At 43.2% G+C, this 14,095-nt stretch overlaps 1 protein-coding gene across 6 annotated transcripts in view; it reads left to right on the forward strand.

Annotated features, from left to right (window-relative positions):
* Window positions 1–3,478: 3,478 nt before the first annotated feature.
* Window positions 3,479–14,095, forward strand: part of RAPGEF2 (Rap guanine nucleotide exchange factor 2) — a 220,847-nt gene continuing 210,230 nt past the window's right edge. For all 6 annotated transcript variants that reach the window (XM_045830833.1, XM_045830836.1, XM_045830837.1 and 3 more), the window contains exon 1: window positions 3,479–4,005. In XM_045830833.1, the coding sequence (XP_045686789.1) occupies window positions 3,937–4,005 (69 nt within the window). In that variant the 5' untranslated portion in view covers window positions 3,479–3,936. The remainder of the gene's footprint in view (window positions 4,006–14,095) is intronic.

Here is a 14,095-nt window from a genome sequence, read left to right on the forward strand (position 1 = left end):
TTTGAGGCCCGATCTTCCAAGATACAATTGTTCAATTGTATCTGGACCATGGCTGGAGGAATTGCTGAGGGGTAGCTCTTGTGAGGGCAATGATGCAGTTTTAATGTGCAGGTTGGGGCACCCTCGTGTGTATAAGCCTTTTGGTGGTGCGGGGGGTGGGGGAGCTGAGATGGAAAGAGTACGGGGTACAAGTTTCAGGCCAGAAGCCAGTGCTCCCTGCAGCACCGTGTTCCAGTTAATCCATAGCTTTAAGTATTGATGATAGGGTATGTGGCTCTCCACTTGTTAGCTTGTCCCAGGCCCTACCACAGTTAAAGGCAGGCCTGGAACTAGGGCAAGTCAGGTAGTCTATTATAGTCTCAGTTTCCTCATCTGTAAATGGGTTAATAACTGTTCCACTAACCTCAGAGGAGTAAGATGATAAGAATGATCTTTAAAATAACTATCATTTGTTGAGTCCATACAATTGTTCAAGCACTATGCAGGGCACTCTGCATATGTTATAACAGATGCTTATAAATCTTCAGGGCATATAGCTTTTATTCATTTTTTATAGAATAGAAAACAGGCTCAGAGAGGGTAAATTTCTTTCTCAGCTGCACCCTCCCCCAAACCCTGACACACGCACCCGGGGGGATGCAAGTGAGATAATACATGTAACAATTGTATAAACATACAATGTAGCACTATAGTTATTAATTCATTTACATTGTATCTTTGGAAACATCATTGACTTCAGCAGTATACATTGTAGTGGAGGGAGATAAGCAATAAATAAAATAGCTAAAATTATAATACGTTAGATGGTAGTAAGGAAAGGAAGAGAACTAAAGCATGTGAAGTTACAGGGAAAATGACATTTGAATAAAGATATGAAGGAGTTGAGGAAACAATATTCTAGGTTTTGTCTTGTGTTCTAGTGAGCGGGGTTGTGGGAAGATAATTCACTTGGTAGAGGGAACAGCAAATGGAAAAGCTGTGAGACTGGAGCATGGAGGCCAATGGGGCTGGGAAAATAAGGGATAGAGTAGTAGGAGATGAGGTCAGAGAGAAAGTGGGGTGTGGGGATCAGGTGCATAGGTGGGTTATGGTAAGGGCTCTGGATTTTAGCTTAAATGAGATGAAGAGCTAGTGGACTTTGTATTATTTTTATTTTTTAGCAGAGGAGTGACTTGAACTGGACAGAAAAGACTCAAAGTATACTGCCAGAGGCAAAGCTGGAAACAGGATCAGGCAGGTGGTTATTGCAAAGTATAGGTAAGCATAAGATGCTGCTGCCTTGGAGGTCAGATGCCAGATGTGGTACTTTGAAGGTTGAGCTGACAGGCTTATTGACCCTTGTGACACGTAAGAGAAAGAAAGGAGTTGAGGAAGACTCCAAGGTTTTTCAGCTGGGCAACTGGAAAGGGGTAGATGTGGCATTAATGGGAATGGGGAAAGCTGTGGGCAGGGCATGTTTGGGGCAGGTGATCTGGCGCCTGGTTTGCACAAGTTAATTCTGAGATGTCTATTAGACACCAGATGGAGATGTCAGATATGTTTTTTCACTTCATTGGATTTGATTTTCTTCTCTCTTTACATCTCTGTAATGGCACTTACTCATGTTCTTTGCTTTCAAGGTGGTGGTCTGTGTCACAGAGAATTTGATTCTGGGGCTCAGCTGAGGGGTGAAAGAGAAATACGTGGATACACTTTCTGCAAGAGTAATATAAAAGGGACCAGAGATAAAGTTTATAACTTGGATGCAGTTTCACAGGGTTACACAGTCCTTTCTCTAATTAGAAGCCACACAATCTGTTTAATGCCCCACAGGTCACCTAAGGACCTCAGAATGTTTGCTCACAACCTATTCCAGGCATTTAAAATAAACTAGATGTTTAAAAATTTGAAAAAGTTCAATATACTAGGTCATAAAAGTAACAATCGTCCTCTAAGTATAGCCTCCACAGAGACATCAAAACACGAACTTGTTGGGAAAGGGGGAGGAGGGAGGCAGATAAAAATAAAACCCCAGGTCCAGAACAGCAGAGCTGTTCCTGGTGCTTGGCTGACCTTACACACCTTGACCTGGCTCAAAAAGGGAGAGGGAGGGGGGAAAGGAAGCAGCAGGAGTGGTAACATCTTAAAGGGCTATGATTTAGTGTCCTCTGCACCAAGTGAGTCTGGCTTGGAACTAAGGGACCTGGATAAGGACGTTTGCTCTGCCTAAGGCAAAGGCGGATCTGTCAATGTCTCAGATTACATCACAAACCGTCCGGGTCTCGCTAACGCCTTAAAATCTGGCGTGTTTGCGAGTCTGGGGGTAGTACTGGGTCCTAATGTTGATACTGGCACGTTTCCATCCCTTTAATTTCGTGGTCAAATAAGTGTCTGATGGTGCCAGAGCGAGCACAATAGGCAGGACAGGAACGCTTTCCCTGCAGTAAGTTACAATAGGCAAAATAAATCCTAGAGGATTTATCACCTCTGAAACAGCTCGGAGCCAACCCCTGGGTCCAAAATGATTGTCCAGTGCGGGGCCAGGACCCCGAGACTCGCGCCACCTCCTCGGAGGCAGGTTGTGCGGCACTCGGACCGGCTCATCCGAGGGCGCTGCAACCCCCGCGCAGCCGGAGCTTTCGGCTCACCTGGTCCCAGGCAAAGGTGAGGCTCCCGCGAGAGGGAGCGGTCGGCTGGGCGGGCGGGAGGCTGATCCGCGAGGGGGCGGGACAGGCACGCGGGCCGCCCCGCCCCCCGATGATGCGGCGCCCGCCGACTCGCCCCGGTGCTGTCACTCACTCCTCACCATGGTTGCAGCACAAAGCAACAAGCCCGGGAGGCCGTTTCCTCCCTAAGGAGCGGCTCCGGCGGCCGGAGAAGGCGCAGGAGGAAGAGGCGGAGGAAGAGGAGGGGAATCGCTCCTTCCCAAACACTCTCCGAGGGGTCTGTGCGCGGCTCTCGGATCTCGGCCCTCGGACGCCCGCCGCCGGGAGTCCGGATCCGGGCAGCCCGTGGCCCCTTCCCCTCCCCCGCCCCGCACAGACCTGGAACAAAGTTGCCTAGAGCGACTGGGCCGGAGGGCTGCAGCCCGGGTCGGCTGCTCTGGCCCCGGCGGCGCCGGCGCCCGGAAACCTCCGCTCCGGGCGCGCTGATGGGGGGAGGCGGCCACGGCGGAGCCCAAGGCGGTCGGAGCCACACAGGCGGCGGCAGGGCGGCCCGAGGGGATGCAGCAGCAGTCGGGAGGGACGGCCGAGCCCAATAGACGATCCGGAGCGGCAGGGACAGCAGCCGAGTGGATCGGGCTTCGCAGCGCCCGGACCTGAGCCAGCCTTCCCCACGGCGGCCGCAGCGCCCCGGTGCCCCAGGATTGGGGGCGCGGCGATCGGAGTGTTTTCCGGAGACCCCCCGGGCAGCGACGCGAGCCCCTGAAAGGAGGAGGCGACCCTCAGCGCGGGAGGGGAGAGGAGGCCCCGCCTGCCCGGAGCCCTCCCCCTCCTCACTGTCGCTCCCAGCTCCCTAAAAATAACTCAGGCCCGCCGGGGCCAGGAGGAGCTGCCACTGTCCCCCGAGTGAAGCCGGGGGAGGCGTGTCAAGCCAGGGCCCGGAGGGAGCCGGGCGCGCCAGCAAGCCTTGCCCGGCCCTGCGGCGAGGAAGAAGAGGAGGAGGAGGAAGGGGAGTCCCCAGCTGCAGATCGCGGCACTGGGAGCCTCCGGGCCGCGGGTCTCGGAGCTGCGCGCCTCCGGCGTCCCTCGCGCGGCCTCTTTCTCCCGCCAGGTCTTCGGCGCGCCTGTCCCGCACTTGGTGCCACCGGGCCCGGCCAACGCCGCCGCGGCAGCAGGCTCTGTAGCCTCAGGCGGACGGGCGGGCGGAGCGCGCAGGGCGGAGGCGGCAGCTGCGCTGGGCCGGGAGGAGGCCGGCGAGGGTGCGGAGCAGCCCCGGCCGGGCGCGCGGGGGGAGATGGCGTCCTACGTGGATAACAGCTTCCGCCAAGCCGTGATGAAGAACCCCGCGGAGAGGACCTCCCAGGTGAGACCCGTGGGGACTTGGCTGCATTTGTGCCTCTTAGGCTGCGCCCTCTCGGGTCCCTCGACACCTTACTGGCACAGCTCACCCCGCGCACCCACTTCTCCCAGTGGGACCCCCAACTTCCAATCGCGTCCCATCTCCGAGTCTTCTACCCCTGGTCATCTGGGTTTATTTCTCCGTTTCCTGAATATCCTTCTTTTCGCTGCGCTCCCCATTCCTGAACTGCCCCGTGCGTCTGCCCAGCGGAGGGAATTCTGTAATTGGCTTCCCCTCTCCCCAGCCGCACACCCGGCCTCTAAATCTCGCGGGTGGGGTGGGTGTCACCTCCTTTCCGCTACTCCTGTCACCTTGGAGGACGCAGTCTCTCTCCTTCCCAAGCATGTGGCCCCTTGTACATTTAGAGTTCAGTGGTGTTAAAAGGTACTGCGGGAAACTTGTGTGGGTCTGTGGAAGGCAAATCCATGTTGGGCTTCTAAGCAAACATTGAGATGTTTGTATATTTATTTGCTCTTTTGAAGATGGGATGCAGCTTTCCAAGGAAAGGAGAAATAAGTTGAATAGCTAGGTTAGTGCTTTTAGTTTAAATTGCAAACATAAGTGCAGAGCGGGCATATTCAAATACACCCCCGGAAAGGGCACCCCGCGGATTCCTTTGGTGTTGCACAACCGTGTCAGAATTAGATAAGTTTGTTAACCTTTATACATTGGTTTACCTTCAGGCTTGTTTTTCTCCTCCTTTAACTGGAGGAATTGCTGCCGATGTTGGGTTTGGTCGTTTCAAGTTGGACTACAGAGGGGGAAATTTTATAAAAATGTGGTGGTTGGATTTTTTTTTTTTTTTTTTTTTGCCTTTAGTTGCTGACTGGATAATGACGCATATTCCTAAGCGTTGGGATGGCGACTACAGGATCTCTCTCTGCCAGCCCTCTTAAGACAAATAAGCCCTTCTGATCCTTAGGACCATCAGACATTTAGGATCTAATGCTTGAGAGTTGCTGCGCTTGTTAGGTGTTGGATGCCATCTGTTCAAATCCAAATGTTCTTCTGTGACGTTGATTATTATTATTTAATGTGGGGAGAACAGAATAAAATAGGATCTTCCACTGGCTGCCTTTGGACAAGGCCCAAGAATGGCACCTGGTACCGTTTTGATTTTTCATTTTTCTTGATGGAGCCGTCACATCTGGGGGATCATAGATTGCATGTATGTACCAAATGTGTGGAAGGCGGGTGATAATTTTACAAGAAAACTCATTGCAGAGTATCTCCAGAAAGTTTCTATTCTAAAGGATTATTTTATCCCCAAACCAGGAATGTCCTGTTTTGATCATGTCCTTGGGCATCTTTGCACTGCCTGTCATGTCCCTCTCTCATTTCTTTATTTTTAAAGTTGTTGGGCCCTGGCTGGTGTGGCTCAGTGGATTGAGCACAGGCTGGGAACCAAAGGGTTGCCAGTGGGGGCCACGTGAGAGGCAACCACACATTGGTGTTTCTCTCCCTCTCTTTCTCTCTCCCTTCGCCTCTCTAAATATAAATAAATAAAATCTAAAAAAAATCTGTTAAAAAAATAAAGTTGTTGGATCAGCCTTCTGTATCTGAAAATGCTCATTCCCAGTCAGTGTGATGGAAAAGTGAATTTCACTGAAATAGTTCAACTTTTGAAGTGCCAAGTGAAATCACACATGCTGAGAATGGTAGAACCGAGCAAGACCAGTCAGAAGATCATGTCAGAGGCCTTTCGTGGAAATTCAAGAGGAGGAAGTTGTGGTGCCATTGGTAGATTAATTAGAATAGCTATGATTGGAACTCCGCTGGGGTGGGGGGTGTTCCACCAAACAGGCCTGTAAGAGACAGAGCCTTCCCTGTGACAGCATGTGGACTGTGCCAAGTAAATGAACTGTTAAACTTCCCTGTTTCTGTGCCAGTTGTGGGGAATAAAAACGGACCCAGCATAGAACTTGGCCTGAGTCAGAAGTGGGCCAGTGACTAACACTCCTTGATGGAAGTTTCATTGACAGCCTGAAAGCAGCAATTTCCCCCACCAAATCTTCATCGGAAAAGTAAACAGATGGAAAGCTACCAAACATTGTGTACATTGTCAACCCAATTAAGTTTGATGTTTGTTTGGTTATTACTAATCACGTTTATTTGTTATTGTCCTCAAAAGAAAGTAGGTTTGAATGTGAATGCTTTCCATCTTCACCTGGCTTGTCAAAAAATGATCTTCTCAGAGTTTGAAATGGACTCAAGTAAAAGTAAAAAAATATGTTTTGGTAGAAGGTGCTCTTTATGTGGAGTGCCTTGTTAATGCCGTGGCTAGAAGTTTCTCTACCATCTTTGTCTCGAATGCCTGAGAGTTAGAATTTTGTAATTGAGAAAAGCAAACGTTAAACAAGCTTGCTATCACGAACAAAAGGATATGAACTAGGAAAGTTTGGCGTCATGCTTCCTTCTGTTTCTCAGATAGACTCTGTAAAGGAGTTTGTATGATTCTTACTACAAGCAAAAGGAAGGTGCTTTAACAGAAGAGAATTTAGGAAAATACAGAAATATTTTTTTTGTGGTTAAACTCAGTTTCTTTCTTTTTTTTTAAGAAAAGGAAAGCTGCCCAGTTTTTCTCCCAAACTCTGTGAGGACATAGTTGTGTATTTAGGTCAATCACCATTGCAATGTTGCTAGTGTAACCTAAGTAGTTTTAGCTAGTAGAGAACCTCAGTGTGGGGAGAGCCCCCGGGCGAACACGGGACGCTGAAAATGAGGGAGCTTTTCAGGTCTACCTGGAAAATGGGAGCCCGTTTTATTTAGGTCATTAGAGAGGAGGAATGGTAAGGAGAAATAAAAAAGTTGTCACCTGACCTTTTAGCCAGATCATGAATATTCAGACTTAAGGGGCTGTCAGTATTTCACCTGATATTCTGAGAGCAGGAAAAAAGTCGTCTTTAATCCACTGTGTGTCCCGTGTTATATGTCTGGAAACCTGGCGATGTCCTAGTCAATGGGGCGCTGTGTTCTGAGTACCAAGCCCTCTTGAAAATAATGAACACTAAACGTTCTGTTGACATTTCTCATGCACCTCTGTTGAAAAACAGGACTCTTAAGTAATGGCTTTATTAAACTATTTAGGTTTATGTCTTTAATCACTTACATGGGAAGCTTGGTCACCAAAGCAATTTAGTGAAGTAAAAGACGTAAATAAATTACAAACAGCTTTATCCCCCAAGGCTTTAAACAATAAAATGATTTTTCTAAACCATTTTATTAAGTTGTTGAGTTTAGACCCCTTGAAATTGCTTCTGTAAAGCATTTAAATACATAGTGTTTTTAGTTGTTCAGGTGAAACATCTATTGCAGAATTGTTTCCTCTGCTTTAAAGACCTAATTTATTGTGTTTTTTAGCTAACTGTAAAAGTTATTTTAAAATTGTAAGTGTACAAGGACCCTACCTTATCCTCTTCTAGTTAATAATGTTACTTTGTTTTTCCTTATTGCAAAAGTTTTCTTTTGGCTTTTGTACCTTTTGATTGAGTTGCTAATTCATGAATTTGTGAGCTGAGAACAGTATAAGACTTAATTCTTTGCAAAGTCACTTAGTAGAATATATCTTGAGTCATAATGAGAGGGCTGAAAAACACCTTTACCCCAGAGAACTTTAAATTATGAGAGTCTGCACAAAAGAGTTTCTATGGTAAATGTTTAACTGTTTTAAAAAATATATTTTATTTATTTATTTTTTAGAGAGAAGAGAAGAGGAGAAAAAGAGAGGGAGAGAAATATCAATCTGTGGTTGCCTCTCACCCACCCCCTACTGGGGACCTGGCCTGCAACCCAGGCATGTGCCCTGACTAGGAATTGAACCAGTGACCCTTTGGTTTGCAGGCCAGCGCTCAGTCCACTGAGCTATACCAGTCAGGGTGGTATATATTTAATTTTTTAATCTAACTGGAAGAATTGTGTCTATTATAGTTAAATTTTCCATTTGTGTTTCTTTTTATCATTGATTACGAGCAGTTTCATATTTTCATTTGACAACTTACACTTTGATTATATTTTAGCTTAGTTTTGGGTTCTAGCAATAAGTATTTGCGTCTTAAGTAGTTTTTGTGCAATTTTTGCAAAGCACTTTTTACTTGTGTACAATTTTTGAAAAGCATGTTTCACAAAGTAATGCCTGTTTAGTCACCAGTATTTAGGTTCCATAATAATGATATTTGAATTTGTAGGTTAAAAAAAAACCACGTTTATAACTGAAATACTAATTTCAAACTGTATTAGTATGTCACTTTGAACAAGTGAGGACTTAAAATTATGGTAAAATAATTATTGACTTCTTTTTGCAATACTAGTCGCTTTCAAATAACCTTTTAAACATTTAGTAATTAACAGTTCCATAATTAGCTTTGCATATCTTGGCTGAGTTTCAAAATGAATCTCTCCAACTGCAGTGCTGTATGTAGAGACTGGATTAACATAGTCCTTCCCAGATCTTGGGCTTTTACAGAAAATTAAAAAATAAAATTAAAAAATGAAGAGGGCTACCTGGTTGCCAACTTGTTGCCATTTTTTCCTCTTCAGAAAGGTCGTTAAAAAAACAAGGGAACAGCTATAACCTCTGGTTGCTATCATTTTATTAACAGTCTTGCCATTTAATAAGAAAGATAGGGCCCTGGCTGGTGTGGCTCAGTGGATTGAGCCCCAGTCTGGGAACCAAGGGGTCCCTGGTTCCATTCCCAGTCTAGGGCACATGCCTGGGTTGTGGGCTAGGTGCCCAGTAGGGGGTGCATAAGAGGCAACCACTCATTGATGTTTCTCTCCCTCTTTCTCCCTCCCTTCCTCTCTGTCTAAAAACAAATAAGTAAAATCTTAAAAAAAAGAAAGAAAGACAGGATCCACTATCACTTCAAAGCTCAGTTTCTATATATTCAGGGTTTTTTTTTTTGCTTTATAAGAAAATGTGCACCGGGTTTTGTTTTGTTTTGTTTTGTTTTTAATCTGCCCTTGGCCTGAAGAAAACTTCATCTGGGTGGATTTTGGGGCGAGTTACATGATTAAAATAAACTCTGCCTTTGGTGATATTTGAAGTTCAATTCCTATAAAGTAATGTGACAAAGTAATAGTGGCATGTGCCTCAAATATAAATTAGCTCTGAAGTAAAGACCTTTTAAAGAAAGAGAAAGACAGTGCTTCTTGAGTCGTATGAAGACTTACTTTTCAAGGAATTGTAATTACCTGAAGTTTGATCTAGACTAAAGAGATATGGAAATGTGGACACTGGTGATAGTTCATTGATACCTGTATTTTATTTCCTCTTCTCACCCCATTTTTGGTAGCAGTTTTCTCCCCTATAAAATGGGGATAACAGCTTCATGAGGTTGTTTGGCATATTAAGTGAAATAAAGTGAGTTTACTGTTTACTAGTTATGCAGTGTCTAATGATAAATTCTATTGTAGCACATTTTAATGAAATACCTATTATTTTCCAATTCTTGGGAATTCAAAGATGAAATGAGACATGCCCCTCTAGTAATTCACCAGTGTGCTGTATTCTGTAAGTAGCATGTGATTCAGTAGTGCTGTAACAGCCATTCCCGGCCAACACTGATGGGGCTGTGGTCTTCCTATATGAGAACCACATGATTGAGTCTTGGGTGAGTAGGAATTCACCTACCAGTGGACGAGGAGACGTGAAGGATATTCCAGACTGACACACTGTCATATAAGTGGCACATACGATTGTAGGAAAATAGAGCAAAGGGAGTGAGAGAGTAAGAACCCAACACTGATGGGGAGTGACTCCATTGGAGTGTAGAAGCTTGTGGTTTGGAGGAGAGTGAGAAGAACCCAAGAGTTCTGTTAAAGGCTGATGTCTGTTCTTCAGTCTTGTGATGGTTGGGAGCCTGAGTTACACAGTGGAGATAGACTGGAATATTCGGGAGTAGACTCCCCTGGACTGGCTGGCTGGAGGAGCGCATGTTTATATCAGCTGCTCATTGCACCAAACTGTGTTCACATTATGCCAGGGCGTTAGAATTACGGCGGGTGACAGTGATAGACATTTCCTGGGTCACTGGGAAGAAACCCAGGTTGTTGAATATAATTCTCTTGATTTTTTTTTTTTTTACTCACAATGTTTCTTCCTTAAACTTTAGTGTTTTCTATATGTACATTCTGGAATCTAATATGAAATGTCTGATTTATCATATCATTATGCTAACTACCTTAGTATTTCGTAACCCGAAATGATAATGTGATTTTGAAGCATGCTGTCCTTTTAGAAGAGTTGAGGAATGCCTGAATTTCACCAGGCAAAAGGGAATTTATTTATATAAAAAATCATAATTGACTTGTGATGTAATAATTGTAGTGAATCTTTGAGAACAGTTCCTCATTCTCCCCTACACTATTTTAAAAAAAATTTATATAGATTAATTAATGTTGTTAAATTCGGAAGGAGAAGCAATTTGTAGTATGTATAATTGTGACTTTCTCAGAGCTTTTGAATATTTATAGTTAGTAAAAATATATTCAGTGGTTATAATGTCAGCCTTTGTGGGGAGAAAAATAAGCTGATTGCCACATTTTTTTGGTTTAGGATTTTTATCGTTTCAGGGAAAAAAGAACACCTTTGTTTTCACATGCTAATTAGCCACTATTGACTGAACTGTGTGAGGTCTGTTTCTTGCTTTATTCAGGTATTTCCTTTTCTGTGAAGGGATTTATCTTTGGTGGCTGTGGTGGATGGGGTTAGTTTTTGTGGAGCAGAAAATGTAGCCTTTGCATTTTAAGTTATCTTGATTCTGTCATTTCTGTGCTTTCACATTCATTGATCATGAAGAGTGTTTTGGAGGAGATGGTGGTACCAGTGACTTGAAGGGGAACGTCGCTATCTCTTTGGAACTAAAACCCTTCTTCCTTCTGCTGTAATTTCTCATTGCTTGTCTGTGCAAGTTGAAAATCACAGCTTGTGGAGGTTCAGAATGTTTTAAGTATTTGATACACACTCAATTAATTGAAGTAAAAGTTTACATTTTGATCCTTAACTGTTGGTGATTTAGTTGACCAGACGACACTGACCATAATATCTGGCTTTTGGCACCTTTCTGCTCTCTGGTCTCCGGCTGGTGGTACTTGTTCCTACCTAACATGAAAGCAGGTGAGAAAGGACCCTGAGGAAGAATTAACCTTTAGAGGGTTTTTCTGGTGAGGCCTGATAGTAACTGTCCTAGAAGCTAAACCAGCAATCCGTGGGGTCTTGGGGCTGGGCTGCTGTCTTGTTTATTTGATTTCTCCTGAATGTTCACTCGTTACCCATTTTTTAAAATGATTTTTTTAGGTTGAGATAATTGTGGATTCACATGCACTGCGAAGGAAGAGTGCAGAGAGATCCAGTATACTCTTTACCTAGGTTTTCCTGTTCTTAATGTCTTGCAAAACTATAGTACACTGTCACAACCAGGATATTGACATCCACAGTCAAGATGCAGGACAGTTCCGGCAGCAGAAAAATGTCTCTTGTTGCCATTTTACAGCCACAGTTCCTCCCCACCCCACCTCTGGCAAAGGTTAATGTGTGCTTCACTACTATAATTTTGTCATTTCAAGAATGTTACATAATTGGAATCATATAGGATTTGACCTTTACGGATTGGCTTTTCTTTTTTTTTTTTTCCACTCAGCATAAGTAAGGCTCATTACGTTTTGGCTAAAATGAATTTCTTCTGTTGTCACTGAGTGCTTTGGGTTTATGTTCCTGAAATGCTGATAATACACAGGGATTGCAGGTTGGGGTGAGTGTCAAAGTGTGATGGATTGAAATAGTGAGTGCGGTGAGTGAGTTCTAGAGTAGTGTGTATAAAATGAAGACCGAAGATCATATAGTCTTGGCTGAGCTAGAGGTGTAATAGTGCAATACATGTAGGATATTTCAGTGGATATAGTTCCTTTCTGTCTATCTAGCTGTCTGTATGTATGTATGTATCTATGTATCTATCTATTTATCTTAGTCATAATGGAAGTGGTAAGTTTAGTCTTAGCCGTCAGTGATTCCTCATTTAGAGAAATTACTTGACCTTCCCCAACTGAAGTGGCATTTTTTTGGTAATTCAGAAGGAAGTCTAATTAATGTATGTACAAAGGCGTCCCAATGGCCAAGTTGGGGCCAATTTGAACAACAAGGTAAATAATGGATTTATAACCCCTAGGGGAAAAATATTCCATGAGCTTATACTAATATAAATAAATAATTGAATAAATAAATAATTGGGGGAGAAGTGATAGCTGTTTGTTATAATAGAATCCCAATAAAAAATGCAGAAGGATGGTGGAAACAGAAAATCAGCAGCAGGCAAACGTGTGTAGTAATTGTTGCAAGCACAAGTCATCAGCAGATGCCAAAATTGTAGGTGAAAGTATGATGAAAATTACATCAGATATCAAAATATTTGCACAGTCTCCAAGTATCGTCAACACAAGGTTAATTAATTATAAACGGAAGTCAGTACTTTTGTAGTGATGAGCACTAGCAGGCACAAAATTAAACAGGTGGTCAAGGCGATACCACTAACAATAAGACATATCAACATCATGATTCATTCACGGAGAAGGGCACATCTGTGTTCGGATTCTTACGGAACAACGTTTATCTAAGTGTCAGAAAACATTAGACAAACTCCAATTTAAGGACATTATACAAAGTAACAGTATAGAGCCCACAAGTGCCCAGGGTGTGACAGGATGAAACACTGCAGAACTGTCACAGGTAGGAGGGGACTAAGGAAATGCTATAACCAGATGAGATGTGTGATGCTGGGTTGGATCCCAGACCAGGAAAAAAAATGATTAGAACAACTGGTGATATTTGACACACACAGGCACACACGCTAATAAAGGGTCAAGAAAAGCTAAGGCAATAACTTTTAACTTATTTATTCATCTTTATTTCTACCTGAATTTTGTAGATAGTCAACAATGTACAGTGTATTTTACCAGTTTCGAATGTCTCATGATCCTGACTTCAAATAAATTAGAAAATTTGGTATAAGAAGATGTGTAGGAAATAAAACATATCATGTACATGAAGCAAAGAGAAAAAGGAATTGTGGTAGTAGCCCAACGAAGTCAATCCAGGTGAGATTAAGGTTATAGCCCCTCCCCTTCCCTTTCCTGGGAATTTAAAAATTATTTAAATTGTAACTTTTAGTAGGAATGGAAGGGGGTGGTGAGTGGCAAAGGTGTGTTTACAAAGTCTAGTCGGAGGCCCTATTAGAGCTAGAGGTGATAATACTAAGTGTGTTCAGTGCTTTCATTTAAATTTTTTAGGACTGTTCCTATTAGGATTCAAAAAGGAGGGAAAAGCAATTTCTTTTAAAATCAGCTCAAGATAGAAATAGCTCCACAATTCTCCCCCCACCCCATGTATATGCCTTTGCATTTCAATTATAGAGCCAATCCCGAAGCACCTCCCCCCCATTAGCCACCTATCTTTTCCTGTGGTAAACACTGGGGAGCGTGTGCTGTTTTTGTATGCTATGTACTGTCTTGATGTGACTGAAGTTGGTGCTGGAAGATTGGATTAAAATACATGGGACCTAATATTTGAGATAACTGCAAATAAACTATAAGCTGGAAGGTATTTACTATTTTGAATTATAAAGATATAAACAACTTATTTCTGCATTTTAAGAGAATTTATTTTTCTGTTGGAAGTTTTCAATAATAAGTTGCATTTTAATAAGACCTGGCCAGGCTTTGAAGTAATGAAAACCTTATAAAATAAAACAATATGAAAATGGTTAGATGCAGACTAAACCTATTTAACCTTCACCCATTTCTTTATATAAGTAACCATTTGACTTCTTCAAGACAATTTCTGATTTCTTCCTGTGCACAATCCTTACATTATATAGTCTTGCGTAGTCCATTTTCTTTTAAGCACACTCATATTTATTAGAAAAATCTTGGTCAAATTGTTAGAAATATTTGGCTGAGTTACATTTTTAGTTAGTAAGAAACTGTTTGATCAGGCATACATTTGCAAACATCTAGAGATGAGTTTTAAGAACTGATGAGTTTAGAAAATTGAAATGATGTAGTT

This window comes from Phyllostomus hastatus, unplaced genomic scaffold, assembly GCF_019186645.2.
Source record: "Phyllostomus hastatus isolate PE091 unplaced genomic scaffold, TTU_PhHast_1.1 phas_contig_159, whole genome shotgun sequence".
In the NCBI taxonomy this organism is placed as follows: domain Eukaryota; kingdom Metazoa; phylum Chordata; class Mammalia; order Chiroptera; family Phyllostomidae; genus Phyllostomus; species Phyllostomus hastatus.